This window comes from Diceros bicornis, chromosome 7 (assembly GCF_020826845.1).
Source record: "Diceros bicornis minor isolate mBicDic1 chromosome 7, mDicBic1.mat.cur, whole genome shotgun sequence".
Lineage (NCBI taxonomy): Eukaryota > Metazoa > Chordata > Mammalia > Perissodactyla > Rhinocerotidae > Diceros > Diceros bicornis.
Window position 1 is genome coordinate 25,634,677 of NC_080746.1, and position 22,842 is coordinate 25,657,518.

A 22,842-nucleotide genomic window follows, 5' to 3' on the forward strand; every position below is an offset into this window, starting at 1 on the left:
ATTTTCCTATTTTTATTAGTGAGTGGTTTTATTGAGTTTTGAGTTATTTATATATTTGGATACAAGTCCTTTATCAGATATGTGATTTGCAAATATTTTCTTCCAGTGTGTAGCTTGATTTTTCCTTCTATAAATAGCATCTTTCAAAGCAGAAGTTCTTAATTTTGAGGAAGTCCCATTTATCCAATTTTTCCCTTTGTGCTTTCAGTGTCATAGCTAAAAAATCTTTGCCTAACTCAAGGTCACAAACATATTGTCCTATCTTTTCTCTAGAAGTTTTATACTTCTAGGTTTTACATTTAGATCTACGATCCATTTTGAGTTCATTTTTGTACATGAAGCAAGTATGGATCACAGATCATGTTTTTGCATATGGATACCAACTGTTCCCGCACCATTTGTTGAAAACCCATCCTTCCACTGAATTCCTTTGTACTTTTGTCAAAATCAATTGACTATATATGTGTGAGTCTACCTCTGAACTCTGTTCTGTTTCATCGATCCATATAGCTATCTTTACACCAATATCACATCTTCTTGATGACCATAGATTTATAGTACATCTTGAACTAAGGTAGTGTAAGTCCCCAAACTTTGCTATTCTTCAAATTGTTTCTGCTATTCTAGGTCCTTTGCATTTCCACATGCATGTTGGAATCAGCTTGTCAATTTCTACAAAAAAAGCCTCCTGGAATTTTCATTGGCAGTGTGTGGAATCTATAGATCAATTTAGGGAGAATTAGCATTTTAACAATACTGAGTCTTCCAATCCACGAAATCGGTGTATATCTCTCCACAAAATGAATTATTTTAATGTTGTTTGGTGTGTGCTGAATTCAGTACCCAGTTCTTCAGTAGTCATAAAGTTATAGATATATGCTCATAAATGTTTTATTGGTTGTGTGTATTTGGAAATTGTTGAAAACAGGGTTGTTTCATGTTTTGATCAACATGGTGAGGGCCAAAGCAACCTGCGTGGAGCCAAGAGCACAGGGTTATGGAGGGTGAGTCCCCGAGAATTGGTAGAAATTTGGCTGCGGACCTCCACAGGTAGTAAAACTAACGTTATTATGTTACATTAACATGCTATGGAAAGATATTACCTAGATCTCAGGGGCCAGAAGTGCTTCTGGTGACATCTGGGTCATAGACTGAAAACCTCTTCCAGGAGAAAGAAACCCCCCTCACCATATCACCTCGGATCTGGCCCCCACTTCCAGAGTGATAAAAGAAAAGCCATCGCACTTCAGAAAAATCTGTTCACCTCTACTCCACATGATATGAGGCTCTATAGCATTGGATCGCAACTCAGTTTCCCAGCAACTAATGATACATGTGAGCTCAATCACCTTATAGTCACACTTCGGTTTGGAAAGTTGCTAACTGTGGGTAAGGGAAGTCTTTCTCATTCTTTCTCTGTCTTCCTCCTTACATTTTTCTTTCCTTCTTTTTAAATTTAAGTTCTCTTTTGATAAATTGATAAGTATAAAAATCTTATATCTCCCTAACCATCCTTCCTCCAAGATCCTAGTACACTCTCTGGAATGCACTCGTCTCACTTAACCAAGTTGAAAGTTCACCTATCTCTACTTGCTTCCCAAGCTGCAGAAAAGACTGTTGACTTTCGGCAGCTGCTCATTTTTCCCTGTCTGTACTTTTTATGTGGCCAGTCTCAATCTCATAATCTCTGGATCAGCCAGGGTAAAAGTTAGAATTGTCCATAAGACAAGGATTCTATTTCATTTTTCAGTAGTTTTTTTTCTATAGCTATTACCTTCCTTGTCTCCATTAGGAATTGAGCAACAGGATGACAAAATACATCCTCCAGCTGGGACTTGGAACCCTTCCTCAACAGAGGAGCAAAATGAGCACATAAACTACAGCCACCAAAAAGAGAACTATCTTACCTTATTTTCATAGTCTCTTCCTTCTAGGAATGATTTTGATTTCTTGCAAAGGAAAAGCATTCTGCTTGCCCTGAGCTTTGTGCAGAGTAACATTCCTTTAGGACAAGGGCCCTGACGTTCCCTGAAAGTCCTCCTGCTGGGATCCAGAGCCTATCCTGAACCCCACAGTGGAGCTAGATGTCAGAGGGTGAATAGTGGCTCTCTCTGAACCAAGACATGAAGGAAGGTACTTCATGGTGTATTTATGGCTCTTGTCCTGACTTGAACTTATTCAACCTTTTTGTCAGCGACTTACTGGAAAACACAGAAAATCATGGAATTATGATAGTCAATGTGGCAGAGAAAATCAGTGCTCACCAAATATTTCATGTTTCCCAGCCTACATTTTCCAGCCTCCCTCAAAGTGAGGTCAGGGTCACATGACTAATTCTGGTCAAAGGACTATGAGGCAGGTGCCTCCTCCATCTTTTTCTTCCCCTTCTTTGGGAGCCCTGTGTTCCAGATGGCCCTGCCACAGAATAGAGGAGGTCAGCCAGACCCACACTGGACTTCAGGTAAATGAGACTTTTTGTATTAAGTCCCTGGGGTTTAGGTTTTGTCTGTTAGGGCAGCTACTGTTAGTTATGTCAATGCATATAGCCAAACTTCTTAATGCAGTAGAGAAATAGTCTCTTGGCATAGTGCTGAATCAGGTTGGGTAGAGCTTTCAGTCACAGGTGCTGTTAGCTAAAATGCAGGGAACCACTTAGGGCCACCTTCTTGCCTTAGATTTTTCTCAACTAGCAGTGAAACTGAGCTCAGAGACACCACTAAGAGAACTAGGACCAAAGGTAGGGAGAGCAGCCTTTCTGTGAATATACTAGTGATGCCTTGAAACAGGAATTTCGGTAACCCTTCTAAATGAGAACTCTACGACCTACTTGTTTACCGTGCTTTGAACTGTAGACGTGGAGGTGGAGAAACCTCTGCTAGCCCTAAGGCAGAGCCCAGATAAGCAGGCTTTCCTTCCAGAGGCGTCCTGGTTTCCCACTCATGCCAAGGGCTGACATCAAAACTTTCCTGCAACAAAGAGAAAGCCATGTGGTACTTGCCTGCTCACCAATGACAATCTCCAGCTCATTATCCAGGAGGAAAGAGAAGCACCCCCCCTCTCAGCAGAAAGACTGGAGGTGGTTTTTATCTGATGCAGTGGTTACATAATACTGTCTCCCAATTAAATTGTTATAGGAATCTTGGCAGCACTACCAAAAGTATGTAAATAAATAAAGCTCTCTCTCTGGCTCCAAGCCTACCCTAGATATGCCTTATGGTGATCACGAAGAACACATTAGCGGAGTCCACTAGGGTTGGAGTCTCATTCAAAAGGAACTGATGTTAATCTATAGAGAGAATTAGGAAGTTGCAGCTTGACCATCTTTCCTTTTATACAAGAATTGCTCTTTTTGGGGGGCGGTGATAACCCAATCTACTCAGAGCTAATTGCTTCAGGAGCAAAGTGAGCTCTGGGAGAAAATAATAAAAGGAACTTTTAAGCAGCACCTTAGTCTCAGAATGGCAAAGACATCCATGTCTAAAAGAAGGAAAACCACTCAGGCCAGTTGTCTGCTCACCGTAGAGCTCAGGTCTTTTAGGATTCTTTCAGCTTTGGGATATGAAGAACTTTTGACAAGTTAGTCAAAATGATAGCCTGATGGGACAGGACCAAGTGACAATTTAGTCAAAATGGGCTTTCTTTTCGCTGTTCTGCGTGGGCAGCTGCTAAAGCTCATGTTGTTACTTAAAGGAGACCAGATCTAAAGGTCTCAGTGGCCTTGGAATCGTCCCCAGAAGAGCATCCTGGTTTCTTCTAAGCAGTCATGGCAGTGTGCCATGTGCACAGAGCTTTAGGTCTGGAAGCAGGTTTATAAAGGAGAGCTGGGCTTGGCTGTGGCCCCGAACAGTCATCCCAGGCATCCTTATCCAGTCGATCTGCATGAGGCCAGGGCAAAAGAGAATTTCCTGTTACACTCTCCGTCTGGCCTTCTGGCTTGGTGAGCAGGGCACTTAGCCTCATTCTTTCCCTAACTCCAGTGCTGCCTCCAGCCTGACGGTATCAGCTCACCAGGGGCTGAGAAGGGTGGTTCCAAAGTTGGAAGACAAGGACCAACACGAGGCAAGGTGTTCAACTGTGCGCCTTGTCCAGAACCAAGTCTGTTTACTTACTAGAATAAGTTCAGACGTGGTGAAGCTACCAAAAAGTTATAAAATACATTGAGAGATAAAGTGATATTCCATTTGGGGTTTGCTTAAAAATAACCAGGGCTCAGGGCAGGTTGGGGGAGGGCTGGGGTTATAGATGAAACAGTGATCATTAGGAGTTGATACTTGTTGAAACGGGGTGATGGGTCTATGGGGGTCATCTTCTTACAGGATGGTTGGGTGGATCATACAAGCTAATGGCTGCAAAGTGCTCGGCATAAGTGAGTGCTCCACAAATAGTAGCTGTTATCCCCACTGTACACATGAGGATGTGAGGCCCAGAGAAGTTAAGTAATTTGCCTGAGGTCACAATTCTAGGAAGGGATAGAGCTAGGTCTCTAAACCACACCTATCTGTTCCAGAGCCTGTGCTCTTAGCCTCTCTCCTACCCAGTGCCTAGCAGAGTGCTGGCTTGGCAGAGACTACAGCTAATCACTTCCTAGATGCTACCCACTGTATTAAGCACTTTGTATGAATTACCAGATGTAATTATTACAACAGCCCTACGACGGAGATACTATTAGGATAGCCATTTTACCCCTACGACGGAGATACTATTAGGATAGCCATTTTACAGACGAGGAGGCTGAAGGCATAGGGGCTTTGAACATTCTGCCCAAGAAAAGGTCAGCAGGGGTGGGGCCAGGACTGGAGCCCTGGCACCCTCACTCTCGAAGCCGCCCTCCTGACCACGGTGTGGTGTGGTAAGGCTCGCTCTGGGTTAGGCTGCATGCAGAGCCATTCAGGGGAGGGTGGATGGTGGAGATGGCCCTGGGTGACCCCTGGGCCGTCTTTGGAAACTACCAACAAAAACTGAGTTGTTCAGAAACAATCAGCACTTATTCCCTTCTCAGTCTTTTCTTAGCCTTGTCACTAAAGCAACTTTCCCCGGCCGCCACATTCTCCTTCCCGTATGTCTCTCTTTCCTCTACCCTTTTTCAGGTTTCCATGGTTTCCCCCCATTTGGCTCCTTTCTTCCCTTTCAAAGCTTCCAATTTGCCTAATCCCCCCCTCCACTAAGAGCCCTGAGTGGACCCAAGTCTGGTTATAAAGTCAAATTTCTCAGTGATTCATTCAATTAACATTCAAGGATTGGCACCGGGCAAGATGCTGGGGTTCCAGAGACGAAGGACCTAGGAGCTCACAGTCCCGTGTTGCAGACAGAGGTTCAGTGACAGAATTATGGAGCACCCACCATGTGCCCGATCCTCTTGCAGGAGCTGGGGATGGAGCATCCATGAACCAAAAACATGCCAAGTCCCTCCTCTCCCAGAGCTTGCATTCAAACTGAGGAGTATGAGGTAGGGGAGAAATAAACAAAGCAGGACATGGGGTAGTGGCAAGTAAACAGATAATTGTCATATATTTTGGTAGGTCCTGTTCCTGTGTTAGAAGCAAGAGCAGGGTGTTCCAGAAACACAAGAAAGAGAAACGTGAACTGAGTCTTAAGGCACAGGAAGCGTGGTGAGGAGGGTGCGCGGCCCACCACATAGAGTGCGCACAACGGCCTGGAGCTGCACAATGGGGTGATACCTACGGGTGTTATGTCTAGAGCCACAAGTGTGAGCAAGAAATGGTGGGATTTGAAACAAGGTCACAGGAAGCCTCGTCTGCAGTTCTAAGGCGCCTGGATTCTATCCCGTTGGCCTGTGTTTCCTCAACTTGCCTGATAAGAATTACCCAGGGTGCTTGTTAAAAGCTGCTTTCCAGTTCTACGCCAGGCCTACTGAATCAGTCTTCAGAGGAGAGGCTTTGAATGAATCATTTTAACAAGCCCCCAGGTGGTTCTTATGATCAGGCAAGTTTGGAAACAGCCTGGAGGTGACATTGGGCAATGGGAACGAATTCTAGACAGCTCTTAACTAAATGTGAGTATTTTCATCTCTCTCTTTGCAGAACTCTGAGTCCCTGAACCTCCATCAAGTGTGTGCATGATAAGTAGGGGTTGGTACGCTGAATGTTGGACCTCTGGATCTCATGACCTAATAAGGCTGTGTGTGACCTTTGCCACTGGAGACTCTGCTGCAAATCAGTATATTTCCACAGGTAGAAATCCAACAGCAGACATAGAAGAAATGGGATATATTCTGTTTCTCCTTTTCACTGTTTTTTCTGTTCTTTTTATTAGGTTGCGGGCTTGTGCTTGCGATGTGCACTAGATACGGACTGACTGAACACTGCAGTGATAGAAGAGGTAGAAGGAAGAGAGAGGATGAATCCTTGAAGAGGGGTTGGAGTGGTGAAGAGAAACTTTAATGGGTCAGAAAATTGTATTTGTAGCCATTTGGCAAACTGTACTAGAACATGCCTTGATGAAGACAAATATCTCATCTCCTCCTTCTAGCATTCTCAGGAGGGCTGGTAAAGCTTCCTCAGAGAGAAAGTGGTGAGTGATTTGACAACACAGATTCTATACATGCTGTGCGTAAGTGGGCTAGGGATTAGGTTTCATAATACCAAGTTAGTATTGCTAAAGCTTCCCGGGATGGAAAAATGCTCTCTATGTTGAATCCTGGCTTCAGACAGTTCAGAAAGGATTAGTGAGCAATTCTATTGCAAATCATGGTTGATACAAAAAAAGGGGTGGGGGGAGGAGAGAGGAAAGAAAGGAGAAAGAGAGACAATGCCAAAAAATGAAAACTCATTTCAGCTCTTCTATTAAAGCCAGATGTATTTTAGGCCCTGTTTCTAGGCAACTGCATAATGGTAATATTTCTGAATCCTTTTTTTGAAGACTCACAACTGTCAGAGTCAGTAAAGGTTAGAAGGTAATTATAAAGTAATAAGGATGACATATGAGAGGCAGGATCACTCCAGCATCGCTTGGGAAGCAGTGACATTTTGTATTCTGCATTCATTTTCAGCAACTCTAAGTTCTTCCTTGGGGCACTTAGCCATGCCCCTTTAGTAAGACCACCGACTCAATCAAACTTGAACACGACACTGGCATTCCGAACTGAACATTCTATCACCACACCTCTCAAATCATCCATTGGGGATGGATGAAGCTCCCACAGTGGACATAACCCTCCACTGGTTGTTAAGGGGGTATAACAAACATCTAAGACAATGCAGAACCAAGAAAGAGCTTTATACCTGGAAATCGCCTTAGAGAGCAGTCCAACAGGCTCAATAAAATGCATAGAGAAGAAAACTGAACCCAGAGACAAGAGAGGAAAAAGGAGACAGAAGGAAACTGAGATCTATGAAGCGCATGGATGTGCCTACTCTAGGCTCTCTGAAGGTGGAGGTCTTCTATCTAGCGTGGACTTTGTTATTCATTATGTGTGTGTGACCTTGCGACAGGGAAGGAAATGAACATCAACTGAGTTCCTCAAGCACTTTCCTGGGCCCTTTATACACATTAGCAGTTGATTTTCACAATAACTGTATAGCGTTTATAGGCACCATTTCTATTTTACAGAGGCCAAAATGAGCTCAGAGAGGTTAAGAGGCTTCCTGGCTCCTCCACTCACTGCATATTTGACCTTGGAGAAGGTCATGTAAGTTCTCACCTGCAAAATATGATAATACCACACACCTTGCAAGGTGCTTTACAAGATTAAATCAGGTAGTTTATATGAACACGTAGCACAGAGAGCTGGGCATATAAGTCACAGCACCACATTGGTTTTTCAAAACCCTCCAGTGGCTTCCATTCCACGGAAGTCCTTGCTGTGGCCTACAGGGGCTGCACCATCTGGAAACTCCCCTGCACTCATTCACCTTCCTAACCCCCTCCTAGTCCTCCCCTAGCCCCTGCCTGCTCCCTAGGTCTTGTCTATTCTGGCACAATTTCCACCTCAGAGACCAACCCATTTAAAAGTGCAGCTCCTCGCTCTGCCCACCTCAACACCTTTATCCCTCCTCTCTGCTTTATTGTTCTCCAAAGCACTTATCAACTTCTAAGATATCCTAAAATATCCCATATTTTCATTTATTTTCTATTTCCACCCACTGGAAAGTAAGTTGTGAGGACACGGATTTAATTGTTTTGTTTTGTCCTTGCTGAATCCCCAGTACATAGTAGATGTTCAATAAATATTTGTTACATGAATAAGTGGATGTTATCTTTCTCCTCCCTCCCTTCCTTCCTCTTCCAAGGTCACACGCCTTATTAGATCAGAAGTCTCTGCCCTTCCAAAATATGAAAAAGATAAGAAAAAAACTGTAACTATCAAACACATTTAAAGGGCTCCAAGACAAAGAACATACCCAAGCCAGGGACAAGCAATGTTATCAGGGCCTCTTTATCTACGCTATAACTCCTTCCTGAGTTTGGGATATTTAGGACTTTATATGTTTACTTTTTTTTTAGTGTTCACGTGGCTTATCCCCCTAGCATGAAGGCACCCACTCCCTGCTTTCCAACATCTCAGCACAAGCATCTATTGACAGACTTGTGTGTCAGGCACTGTGCTCTGGGCAGTGTGATACACAGGACATGCTTATGGCTTAGTGGCACCAACAGCCAATCTCAATACACTCTAATATGGTAAATGCTGAGATGGAAGTATATCCTGGAGAGGCCAGAAAGGGGGCATTTAACCCCAGCTGGGAGTTCAGAGAAGACTTCCCAGAGACGTCTAAAAGAGGATCAACAGTCAGCCAGCCCAAGAAGGCACAGGAGGGTGCTCCAGGGATCAGTCAAGCAAATGCAGAGTTATGAAACTGCATGATGTTTTCAGGGAACTACAAGGGGGTTTGTGTTACTAGAGCATAGATATGAGGATCAGCAGCTCTTACATGCTATATGAAGGAGCTTCAACTTCACTTGTGGAATGTGAAATAATCCAGTTTTCAGATTGATCATCCTAATGGAGGATGGTTTTAATCTAGGCTTGTTAAAGGTTTCTTAGGTCTACTAAAGCAAGACTTGGTGAGACCTTGGATGACACATGGTGATAGGAGAGGCTACAGACCCTTCAGAAACCCCTGTAGCCTAGAGGCCATCTCAGAATCAGGCAGGTAGCCTAGAGAGGCTAGGCAATCTACTCCAGTCCACGATCAACCCGCAGGTTCACCCCAGGTCTGGCCAGCCTCCTAAGACCAAAGAATCCTTTAGGGTGAATTAATTTTGAAGTTCCTCAAAAATCAGATTCACTGAAAGAGACCCACGTTGACATTTCAGAGCTTTCTGAAGAAAATGAAAGTCCTAATAATTAGGACTCAACTGACCACTTCTCAGGGGTTCTCAAGACCAGAGGTTGCAAGGTGGTAGCCCACTCTATCTGCTCATGGCGGTTTTATTCATACCATATAATATTAAAAACAAACCAAAACAACTTAAAATCCTTGCAAACAATAGGATTTCATATAAAAACTTGGGTCCCAGCTTCTCTTGAAAAAACTCTGAAAATACTGGCCTACTTGGTATCAACTGGCTGGAGTGAGAGCAGCTGTGCCGTCCTCCTCCTCCCTCTTGATGGGGCCTGATCTCATTTGCCAGTCCCCACACAGGACTTTACAGGTAACCCCTGAGTCTTCAGGAACTAACAAAACTAACCCTAAACATGCTTAGATGTCTCCTCCTTATTCAAAATCATAGCCCCTCATCGCCAGTCTGGGTTCATCGGGTGACCAAATCAAAAAGTTCTTTCAAGACTAATGAGTACCACCAATAAGTTCTCTCCTGGTCATTATTCGGTGCTGGTACTTGGTTAGACATGGAAGACCCCTGGAACAGGAAGACACAATAGGCACTACAAAGAGGACAGAGACAAGGGTAGGGTCAGGTAAGGAGTGGGGGTAGGCTGAGGGCCCCAGAGAATCAGATTATAGGGCTTGAAAGACCTGGGTAAACATAAAAAGGGAAAGACATGAAAAGGCGAGGGGCGGGACAGAGGGGAGGAGCTGGAATGGAATTAATTATCTTGACAGGAAGTGTGAGTGCTATAGGCAGAGGATTCCTCTCCTTTTCAAGCCTCGTGGACAAATGTTTAAAAGGAAAACATTAGTAGCCATGCACTTCCACGTTTTATTCCTAATTAGAACTTAACATGCTTGTGAGTTCTGAATGAGGTGTTAGGTGCAAAGTATGTTAACTTGGGCAGGAGTGAGCTTTTTCCAGTTCAAAACTAATGCCCCTATACAAAAAAAATAAGAGTAATGGAATGCTTCACCCAGATGGTTTGGCTCTTTGATATCTACAAACATTTTGAAAACACTTAAAATATTTTTCAACTTTTCTGTGCAGTTGCATTAGGTGATGACTGTTGGCTTACTTATTTCCTGTTTAGTTTTCCCTTTGCTCTCTCTTCAGACAACTTTTGGTTTGGAAGGCTGTAGTCTGTCCACAAAATTGGATTTGTGGCATAAAAACGTTGTGTAATAATGAAGACACATGAGTGCCAACAGGTGGTTTCATAATCTAATGCCTTGTGATAAGTTCTGTGATCTTGCCACTCGGCAGGAATTCTGACCTTGGTGATGGATATTTTGAGGTGTGCACAGGAACCACATCAAGATGAGGCTCTGACCCCCACAGGATGGGGCTTCACTGGGGCCATGGAAGAGCTCCAAGACTGTGTATGATTACTGCACAAACGTAGCCAGCCAGGTGCCAAGACCTGGTGCAATGGTTAGACAAAGGTTTTAGTCCCTGGTGGAGGAAGAAAAAGCCAGGAAAGTCAGCTTCCTGGGGCCACTCTCTTTGTCCTCTACAATAAAAGAAGCCTCTATACCCTAAAGGTGTGATCACTCGGCAGTGCACCCCCATACACACAAGGAGAAGCCGGTAGAGGTGGGTGCCCAGTCAAATATGTCCACTCCACTGCTGGTACACGAACACTTCATTTTCAATTTTGTAAATTCTGGCAGTATTCTTAGAAGAAATAATCATTGTGTCCTCCTGAAGAGTTCAACTGTCTGGCAAAGGTAATAAAGATTAAAAAACATTTGAAAGATTGTCTCCTCATCATCCTGATAAGAGCTATAACCCAAGAGTTCACCTTGGAAGCCGTCAGTGGTATATTACCTTTTTGCTTTTCTTTGTTTGGTTTAGCACTCATTTAACAGATTACACTTATTAATCCAAAGCTCTAATCTGAGACTGTCTCCTCCTCTCAAGCCCCTGCTATTTTACCCCAGAAACCTCTCAGGGCACAGTGGTGGGCAAAGGCCTTTCCATAGGAGATTCATTCAACAAATTCAACCAATATTGATTGACCACCTACAACATGCCAGATACTCCTAAAGGCACTGAGAATTAACAATGAATAAAAGAGACTGGATTTTTAAAAAAGACCATAGAAGCTGTCACTTTTGATTTTGTAATTCAAGTCTGATCTTAGGTAGACCACATCACTTGAAATTACTGTATACACAAGACTCTTTGTGGCAATTTCACTTGGTTGTATAGGACACAGCTCAAAACTGAGCAGCCAGAGCGTGCAAGAATAAATGTTGAGTGGAACTCTTCTGGGATTATTAGAACTTTCCCCAAAGTGTTTTAGTTTGTGCTCAAAGAATGGTTTACCTAACATGCAACATCTATCCAATGATCATACTTCAAAAAATTAGATTGGGCTGTCAAGAAACATGTAAAAAAGTTTTTTGAGCTTAATTAATAAAATATATTTTAACTCCTATAAATATCTTAATTTAGTAGGTGGGGAATAAGCCGATCATGGTAGAGTGCTGTTACCCCTTTCAAAACAGGTTTCCATACAGCAATTTGTTTTGGAATATTACAAGGAGCTGTGTGGTTTCAAAGCACTAATGTTGCTCTAAAAAGTAAACAATTTAGGGGCAGCCCTGGTGGCCTACTGGTTAAGTTCAGCAACCTCCACTTCGGTGGCCCGGGTTCGGTTCCTGGACGTGGACCTATACCACTCATCTGTCAGTGGCCATGCTGTGGCAGTGGCTCACATACAAAAAAAGAGGAGGATGGGCAGCACATGTTAGCTCGGGGCAGATGGTCCTCAGCAAAAAAAGTAAACAATTCATATTTCCATTTTCAGCAATAGGTACTTCCCTTCTTTTACTTTTATTGGAATTACGCCTCCTTACTTTTTCTTTCAATAAAAATGCAATGAGTTATTTCCAGCCTACATTCACAGCTGTATTGTTATTTGCCTCCTTTTGTAATTATTATAACCTAGAAATTTTCAACTCATAACCACATATATTAAATCCTAAAGAAGCAGTTATCAATGGAATATTTCTCTAACATAAATACTATAATAAAGCACTTCCATTTTTTTGTGCATTCATCAGGTGGGTAGTTAGGCCTAAAATCAACCTTTTTATATATTTGCTTTTTAAAAATATCTATTCTAATGTAAAAGTTAAAGAATCAAGTCTCATTTTGCAATTCATACATAATAGGAATTCCACCTATGCTTTAATACCTACGGTCTAGATCTTGTTGAGAAGCAACAACCAACATCACACAGCACTTTGCAGTTCCAAATGTTTATACACCTTTTAATTTAAATAATGACAAAATTTTTCCAGTGGATATTACTATATGGATGAGAGAGCAGTTTGGCTGAGGTAGTAGGTATAATTATCTCTACTTAACAGAGATGTAACCAGAGGCTCAGTAGGGGTAAGTGACTACCTCAAGACAGAACATTCATGAGGAGGTACAGCCAGATTGAAGCAGTCATTGCATAATTTTCCATAAATTATAAAGAAAGGACTCTCATACAAATATATAGTAAGCATGTGTCAATGATTTATTTATCCCATTAATGAGGGGACCAGTAGAATGACAAAGCTGGTTCAAAGAACATGAGAAATACACAGACACACACATGCACATACAGTGGAAAAAAAGAATGCAGAGTTGTAAGACTGTAGAATGTAGTAAGAATGTAAAAAGAATGTAGTAAGACTGCAGAGATAGACACAAAAGCGGATAATGCCCTACATGGCACAACAACCATCTCTTGGAGTTACCTTTACCAAACAACTTTAGAGGGACTGAGTCCTAATCAAGGTAAGTACTAAGTCAAAGTTACTTCCCCTGGAGCAGAGGTCAGCAAACTTTTTCTGTATAGGGCCAGAGAGCATATACTTAGGGATTACAGGCCTTTTGGTCTCTGTCACAACTACTCAACTCTGCTGCTGTCATATGAAAGCAGCTATAGGCAGTAAGTAATGAATGAGCAAGACTGTGTTCCCATTTTATTTATATAAAAGAGGTGGTGGGCTTCATCTGACCCACAGGACATAGTCTGCCAACCCCCCTGCCCTAGAACATCAGATGATCCTTGGGTGGCCCAGTTAGACAATGCTCTAAGTACAACTTTGAAGAGACCTGCCATAATCTTTTTGCTTTATCCCCAAGTTTTACATAATTTTTAAAACAGTACCCAGGTCTTCAAACAATAAATCCCATGCTTTTCCCCCACTACATAAGAGAGCTTACTTTGCTGTCTCTCTGAGGCTCACTCAGTCTTTGGACTTCAGGTAAAAAACAAAATAAGACTCTATTAAAGAAAGAATATTAAAACTACTAAGACGAGCATTTCTCAATATTTCTCTGTCTTTGGCTTGCTTAGTTTGGGAAAATATTCTGTGAACTACTTATCCCTTTGCCTTGTGGAATCCTCATCAGGACCAATGGGAAGCCTAATGCTGATGAGAAATTGCTGAGGGCCAACAGAGGATCGTGACGCCAGACACTTCCAAGATGGAGGAGCACCCATTTGGAGGCATGGTCCAATCACATGACGATGTCACGTGATTCAAGGAGATGGAGTCCATGTACCACCTACAGGACCTCAACACTCATATTTCAAGAACCAATGACCTAAAAGATCTAAGACCAGCAGAGCAACCTGCATTCAGCTCATGCAAAAGCTGTTTCATCCAAGATACGTTAAAAAAAAAGATGACTAGTTGAACACTATCCTTTTTAATAGAGTGGAAAGTACTTGATCTCTCTCAAAAAAAAAAATTCCTATGTATCCTGACTCCTGTTAAGTTGGAGTTAAAGTGCAGACTCTGTATACAAGCTAGACTGAGCTCATATAGTCTCATCCGTAACAGGTGATTGCCACAGAGCAAAATGCTAGAAACACATTCCTTACAAGCCCAGGTTTTAATACAAGTATTTACTGTATACCTACTGTGGGCTAAATACCATGTTAGACACTACAGTTACAAAGTTAAACACAACCCACTCCTTATTCTTAAAAAGCTCAGTCTATCAGGGGAAATATGTGGTTAAGTGCTAACTGTACTATACATGTAATCAGTGCCATATAATGCCATTCGGAGTAAATGCTATAAAGGGCAGTCTGAGGCAGCGTACTGAGACAGATGAGGGAGCGACAGACTACTAGGGTAAATCAAGCTAAGGGTTGATGGTTTCAGAAATGGCTAGTAGAAAAGGGGAGCCAGAAAGGCACAATGGCTCTGCTTAATTTTATAATATTACCACCAAATCAAGTCTAAAAATTAAATGACAAATAATACATCCTGATAATAAGATAAGCAAATGGGAGTCAAAAGGAAAGAGGAATAAGACACTGATTAGATGATTTATTGCTAACAGTCATTGCAGAAGTGATGCCTCTCACTGTAAAGATCTTTCCCGTCAACTTCTCTCCTAAGTTGCTTCTGGTAGATCTGAATTATCTTTTAACTCTCCATTTTTGTTCTGTTATAGCTGCATTTATTTGCAACTGCAAGTGATCCTGCCTTCCTCCTGCCAGTTGGTTTTCTAATTTCTCAGTTTCTAGAAACTTATAAACAGAAGACAATCTGATAAAAACAACTTGATATCATGTGATGTGTTAACACATTAAAGGAATCCTGTTGTTGCTTAACCAAGATCATATTTCTATTCTTAACTATGTCTGTAATAGAAAACAAAGTTTATATGTAATGTTTGAATGTCTTTGAACAGTTTACACTTAGAATAAAGTTTCATATACTATTTTTAGAAATGTCCATACAACACATTATTTCTATTTTTTTATTGATAGACTGATAAGTTATCCTATAAATATGAAAGCCATCTAACAAATTCTGATCCAAAATGTGATTTACCACAAAATTTCAGGTAGTTTAAGGGAAGGAAAAGCAATTAAAAGAGTTATAAAAAGGAAAAAAAGAAAAGATGGGAAAACATATAATGAATCTAAGTTTCCCTTAGAAAATAATTTTCAAGTGAAATGTAATTGTTCTAATAAACGCTGAATTACCATTATAGAAACCACATAGAGCACCATATGATACTTAGTTATAAAGAAAACAGGATAAGTATCCTTTAAAACAAAAATTAGACAGTATTTTCACAGTGAAAGTTAGGCAAAAGGTTTTGGAAATGCTTGAATTGTTCACTTAAAAAACTAACTCAGTAGTTCTGAATTACTTATGTAATTATAGGTTGATTTTATCTGTGAAAACCAAATACAATATTAAGTATTACCATGCAACCAACAATTATATCGAGTACTATACCAAAGGAAGATGCCTTTCTTGATGACAAAATGACAGAGAAATATAAACTAAAATTACACAGCACTGAAAGGGAACCCACCATTACTCCCTTTGATTTAAATCAACTGTCAGTAAGAAAAGTGTTGGGAGTTATAGAATAAAACAAACGAATCTTTAGAATAATAAAGACACAAGAATCTTTCAAAATTCAATACAAGAGTAAAATCTAGCCCCTCTTAAAAAGTTTAGAACACTGTTAGTTAAAAGGCCAATTTTCACAGGTTGGGGCCGGCCCTGCGGCCTACTGGTTAAGTTCGGCGTGCTCTGCTTCAGCAGCCTGGGTTCAGTTCCCAGGGGGCGGACCTACACCACTCGTTGACAGCCATGTTGCGGTGGTGACCCACATGAAAAATAGAGGAAGACTGGCACAGATGTTAGCTCAGAGACAATCTCCCTCAAGCACAAAGAGGAAGATTGGCAACAGATGTTAGCTCAGGGCCAATCTTCCTGAACAAAGGGAAAAAAAAAAAAAAGCCAATTTTCACAGGCAATAAAGGGCCAGTAAATTAAACTGAAAATAACTGTTACTGTGGTGGCTTTATAAAACTTGTCTGCAAATTCTTTGACACTTCTTCCTTCAAATGATGGGCCAGACTCAGTGCATCACTTCTAATGAAAAGAACAGGCAGAAGTGATACTGTGTGATTTCCACGATTAGGTCATAAAAAGGGTCCAGCTTCTGCCTGGTATGCAAGCTCTCTCAGAGCGCTGGCTCTTAGAACCCAGTCCATATTGTGAGGAAGCCCAGGCTACATGGAGAGGCCACATGTGGGTGTTCCAGTCAATAGCCTCTAACAGACCCCTAGCTGACACCAGCATCAACTGGCCAGTCACCTGAGAGAATTATCAGCCTTCAGATGATTCCAGCACCTGGCCTTTAAGTCTTCTAGTTTAGGCACCAGGCACTGTGGAGCAGGGATGAGCCATCTCTGCTCTGCACTCTCTGAATTCCTGACCCTTAGAAACTGTCTGAGATAATGAAAGATGACTGTGTTTCAAGCCACTAAGCTTTGGTGTAATCTGTCCTGCAGCAATAGATAATTAACGCAGTTACCTAGAATGCACACCAATCAAACATGGAAGGATTTTTTTTCAAACTGAAAAAATAACCTTTATACAAACCAATTATAGAATATAGCCTCCATTTTATATGTTAGTAGGTTTTATTTAAGTAATAAAACTTCATTAACCTGAACTTGTCTCATTTGAAATCTGAGACAATTCGACTCTAAATTTTAGAGTGTTTAGAGGCTGAGCATTGTCACTGAAGTGGCTCTGGAAAGGAGAGTTTAGGGAATCCACGCAAGAACACAGAGAATGTTGAAGCTAGTTAAGAGAACAAACTGTTTTGAAGTACTTTAAAAGTACAGCACTCTCCACACAGCAGGCACTTGATAGTTATTAAATGTCAAATGAACATTAGGAGCCTCAAGTTCTTCCTAATCACTTCTTACATATTAATTAGCTTTAAAGTATTCTATTCGGCAAATGGGTCAGTTCAGTTCAAGCAAATTATTTGTGCATACATATATTTTGTCTTTTCCTAATAAAAGCTGAGCTCCCTGGGGGTGTTCCTTATCTTGTGCATCTCTGAATTTCTCAAAGGACATAAAACAATGCTGTAGGTCAAATACTGTACTTGACAAATATTTGTACAAATGATCCAACTGCACAGATGTACCTGAAGCTAACTCAAGTGTATTATAATTCACTTTTTTCCTTCTACTAATTCGTTCTGCTGTTTCCCATCATTAGTTCAAGTTAGTGGATGTTTTATCGTATTTCCAAGAGCATATCACATACCCCTTTATTATCTCTTACCAGTTTATTCACAGTAGATACAGATACAAATATTTGCCATGCATAACTGGTAATCTGTGTTCCCCAGCCAGAAACGTGTCCAAGCAGCCAGGTGACCATACACATAAGCAGGCTCCCCCTCCTCTGTCACTATACCCCCACGGCCATCGTCTGGGCTGGCAGCATTTTCACCCCATCCAGGTCAAGGGCCCTTCCTCTTACTGTGGCAGGGGTTGGTGGCAAAGAGTAAGGGCTTTCTTTTGTTTTTTAAGAAAAACTACATGTACCTAGAAGAGTTTGATTACCATTAGACTTGCATATAGAACTTTTTTTTAAAAAAAGGCCTTAATAAAATTAGAAGCAACCAAAATAAAAGCCATTCCCTCATCTCAGGGACCATGCACACTGCTGTGCTCACTGCACACGGTGCAGCTCCATCCTTGTCAAAGGGGACGGCGCCCCCCACCCAAGCCAAGCAGTGCGGCATCTGTGACTCAGGACAGAGAAAACCTAATCTGTAAGATTTCCATTCTGTTACAGGCAGAGATTCATAAATCAGCATTATTTTTAAAAGATCACAAAGACAGACTATTCTGCTTGGGAAAGAAAAAAATAAAGACATCTAATTATTAGTTTATTCCTGTAGTTTAGTCAGAACTGAGACAAATTTCTTTGACAGTGTTATATTGCCCGTGCTCAGGCTTATATTTTTCACTGAATCACAATTGTGAAATATTTATTTATAAGGCGATAATTGCAATTAAGCAGTTTACTGAGTAGTTTTGTACGTACACATTATTTAATTCTTGCTATAAATAAGATATTCATAATTTCTCCAGTTTCAATTTGGACATATAATTTGTAGTAACAAGATGCGGTTCTAGGACAGATCCTCTAATTCGTTGTAAGGCCCGAGACAAGCCATTGGAGATCTCTGCCTTCACCCACATCTAATAGGGATAATAATATCTTTTTTTAACCTACCTTATGGGTAAGTAAGCCTAACATTTATGTGAAAAAAGTTTTGCTAAAGTCGCTAAACAAATATAAGGTAAAATATATGAGGTTTTATCATATTAACTATTTTCTAACATTTGATTTGATTTTTGTAATTTAACTAAATTAAGACTGCATACTTTCAGAACTATAAAATTCCAGTTATACAAGGTAAACTGAAGTAGTAAAGCTAGTCATAATAATAAACCCATTCATCCATGTTCTCATTCAATTACATTAAGAAATAATAATTAGAAAAATAGGTAAAATTTCATGAAAATATTCCTATTTATTCTAGCTTAGGAGTTCTTGCCCAGATCAAGGGATTGTCTGGCATCTGCCACGGCCTCAGGTACTCGAACAGTCATATTGTCCATAGCCTTTGTCAAACAGATTTGGCAGCCCAACCGAGATCTGCATAAAAAAGGAGGAGGTATGGTTTAGTATTAAGTATGTATCATTCACAAGGCAATGCAGTTGTTTAGGACAGTTTCTTACCCAAAGCAGTTAGGGATTTACTTACCTTTTAAATTTCCATTAAGCAGAACAAGATATATCCACCTCTCAACTAGAGGGAACAGAATGTAAATATGAAAAACAAGAAGCCTAGGGTGCCACAGCTTCATTTTAGTCTTTAGTTTCTATTGTCTACTAATTGTTTCACCAGAAAACACTGCTTTTTGGTAAAAGGGATGAGAAGCAACGAGCTCCTCAGAAGGCACAGAGTGGAGAAGAGGAACTAAGGTTTTTAGCAACACCAAGAGAATGATCAATCAATTCCCAGATCATTAAAACCATACAGACTATAAAAGAAAGCTACACTTTTCCAAGCCTCTAAAATAAGAAATTTGGAATGAACAAACAGACTTAAGTCAGCAATTATCAGATGAATATTTTTCCCATATTTTTCACATCTCTGAAATCAAGATGCATCTGAAAATCAATTGCATCTTATAATCACTGCTACACTGTGAGGTGTCAGTCACGTCAGAGCTGCGAACTTGGTGACAATATTCACGTATGTGTGTCTTCAACTGAGTCAAGGGAAGTATGTTAATACTACATGTGTTGAATTTAATTATCATTCAAAATACGTCCAAAAAGATTACAAAACAAAAATTAAGAATACAGAATCACAGCAGCGTGTAAATTTGATATTTGTACAGCAAATATTTGTCATTGGAATTATGAATAACTCTAATTCCATTTTCTTTTTAAGAACTACTACCAATTTTATTTTATTTATATTTTCATTTTTTAACAGTGATGTACAAATCTATGTCTAGATTAGTCTAAATAGCTCTTTTAATATGAAAAAAAAATGTTAAGTGATAAGACAACTTTGTGCCATATTTTAATCAGCAGTGCTTTTTACTTTCTTAATGGCATGTAAAAATAAATGTTAGTCTTACAATCAAATTATCTTTGATTTGATGGAACGCAATATGCAGGTCTTGGTTTTATTAACATATTCATCAAGCATTTACCGAGCATCTTGAGGCACACTACTAAATGTCAGCAGGTGTAGAGAGAGCAACTCACTTCAATCCTTACTGAACACCGCTTACGTGCTGGGCGCCTGGGGTGCAATGAGGAGGCAGCAGGGGGTTAGAGCCAAACAGACCAGTGGTCCAGAACCCAGCATAAACATGGCGTGTTCACAGGCAACTGAACCCCACCAAACAACAGTCGCCTAACCTCATCCTAAAGGTGGATAATAAGCAGGTTTCTCAAAGGACTGCTGCGAGGATTAGTTGCTAATATCAGCATTAAGGAGTGAACTTTCAACCAATTGGAAGAGATGAGACATATTCGCAGATAATTAACATGTGAGACTGTGACAAAGGCCATAGAGCGAGAAAGCCAAAGGTCTGAGGAGAAAGCACTTATTCTAACCAGGGGAGATGGTGTTTACAACAGGCTTTGAAGGATGGGTAGGATTTAATACATAATAAATGATAAAGGCACAGGTAACAGGGACTCAAGGCACACTGGTGGCAATACTGGTTTTTAGCTTGGCCGCTGGACAGGGCAGACAAGGACAGAAGAGTGATGGGCTAGAAAGATGGCCAGGCCACGAACAGCTCTGAACGCCAATCAAGGAGTTTAGGTTTTAACTGGTAAGCAATGAGAGACTGCTGGGAAGTTTTTGAGTAACAGAATAAGTACAACCATAGGAAACAGTGATTGCTGATAGAAAAAAATCCCCTTCTACATAATTCCCATTTGTTGAATTAGAAACAGCCATAATACTCAATTTGTGTTAAGCTCTGTCTCCAAGAGAGAAAATGTGGCAAGCCAATTTGACAAATTCATTAGGACTATGGTGAGCCTAGAGGTCCTGCTGGTTACTCTTGGTGTTCAGACAAAGATAAGTAAGATAATGCCAGTCTTCAAGGAATTTTTAATTTAGTAAGAGAAACAGAGATGGAAAAAGCTACCAGTGAAACGGCAGAATACAGTAAATAGTAACAGAAGAAGAAGCATGTTATGGGAACAAGGGCACTGAAAGCCCTTGCTGGCTCCATGACCCCAGAAGGTAAGGCAGTGGTGCTCTGTGGCTGTGTTCTCATTCTACTTTCTCTACCTCCTTCAAGGTCTCTGGCTCTAAGGTTTACTCAGTGTAGAAAGTGTCCTAAACTCTAGAGAAGGAGACAGACAGCAAGTCTTCCTTGATTTCACTATTAGTCCCACAAAATTCTGACACTGAGACAAACCTTGAAGCTATTCTTTCCTATCACCCATGACATATACACCAGAAATATACTGGGTGTTGTGTTTACTTCTAAGGTTTGGTTTTCAATTCAGAGAGGCAGCTTGAAATAGTAAAAAAAAAAATCAAGGGCATGGGCTCAACAGAACTGATTCAAATCAGGGCTCTGTCATTCTCCAGCCGTGCAGCCTTCAGTAAATCTCTAGTAACCGAACCTTGTTTTCCCACTGACAAAATGGTGATAATACTGCCTAACTCTGAAGGTTACAAATAACTTCTGTTAAGTGCCTGGGCATTATAGTAAGTATCCAGCATACAAATTGATATTATTACAGTTATAATGTTAACAACATCATTTAATGAATGCTTTCTCCACCACACACTGTTCTAAGACCTTCATATATACTGATTCATTGACTCCACACAACCCTACGGGGTAGGTACTATTATTATCCTCATCTTACAAATAGAGAAACTCAGGCTTCTGTGTAGATTATCCATGGGAACTGGGGGCAGGGAGCAATGACAACATCAAAAATAGATTCACAGATAATTCCTGAATCTCTCTATCAACCATCAACTCCAAAAACAGCTGGTGATGCCCTATTGTGAATCAGACACTGGAGAGACAATGATGAAATAAGACATGGCTCCTGCTCCAAAGGGGAAAAAGGAAATAAGTAACCACTACAAGTGCCATAGGAGCCTGGGTATCATCGGTCCATCATAATCAAGGTTAAGTATCCCTTATAATACACATTAAAATGATGGTGTTTTATCTTAAAAATTAAAGATATTTACATAGCATTTAACTTTAAAATAAATGTAGGAACCAGAAGACTGAATTTCCTTGTTTCTTTGTTTTGGAACTGCATGGTACCCTAGAAACAGGAGTTTATATGCAGTTATTGGCTTTAAATAAAATTATTTTCATTCCAAATATGTCAAAGTGTCTTATAAATGCCACCTGTGAACAGCAATCTACTTTTTCCTCACAAAGCACTTCTACTAAAATTCTGTGTACTTAAGAATATGAGCTATAAAAATGCTAGAGGAGCTTTTCTTTGCTCTCCATTATCTAGTTCTAAAACTTCTGAATTTTATTATCAAAGTTCTTGGCTCGTTCACACTTACAATAGGTCTTTTGGACCTTTTTACATTTGTGTATCTCCTCTATCTGAAGCTCTCTCTCTCCTCTTACTTTCTGTCTCTTTTCACTTAGAATATTATCTGTTACACGCACCTACAAATTTTATCTGCATAAAAGGGCAAGGACTTAGCTCTGATTTACTCCTTCCATTAAGAGAGAAACAATTCTCAGAACCAAATTAATACAATCACTGAGTGTATTCTCTGTGTTATCCTTTAGGAAAAAAGGCGATGTTGATAGAGAATGTGGCACCCAAAGATGTGAGGAGGGACAGGCAGATGGCAGCCATAATCTGCTTTACTTGGGAGTTTAAAGAGAGACTACTTTCCCAGTTTCCCTTCCCAGGATATCAGCCTCACCTCCACCAAGGAGGAAATGAACTAAAAAAGGAACAAAATGATTGTTCACCTCTAAATAAATACAATGACCTAAAAATTCTTGTGAGGATTAGATGAGATAGTTTATGTTAAGGGTCTAACAAAATCGTGGTTACATAATACACATGAAATAAAGCTATAATTATTACTATTATCTTTAGTTTTTTAAAAATTATTTTTCATTAGGGTCACCAAATTACAGCT

General features: G+C 40.5%; 1 protein-coding gene across 2 annotated transcripts in view; it reads right to left on the bottom strand.

Annotated features, from left to right (window-relative positions):
• Positions 1-17,993: 17,993 nt before the first annotated feature.
• FDX1 (ferredoxin 1) overlaps positions 17,994-22,842 on the bottom strand; it is a 32,570-nt gene continuing 27,721 nt past the window's right edge. The window contains exons 4-5 of one of the 2 annotated variants that reach the window (XM_058545256.1): positions 18,922-18,966; positions 18,741-18,812 (exon numbers count right to left, since the gene is read on the bottom strand). In XM_058545256.1, the coding sequence (XP_058401239.1) occupies positions 18,963-18,966 (4 nt within the window). In that variant the 3' untranslated portion in view covers positions 18,741-18,812; positions 18,922-18,962. Of the gene's footprint in view, positions 18,813-18,921; positions 18,967-22,842 lie in introns of both variants that reach the window. The other variant, XM_058545255.1, reaches the window with a different exon arrangement.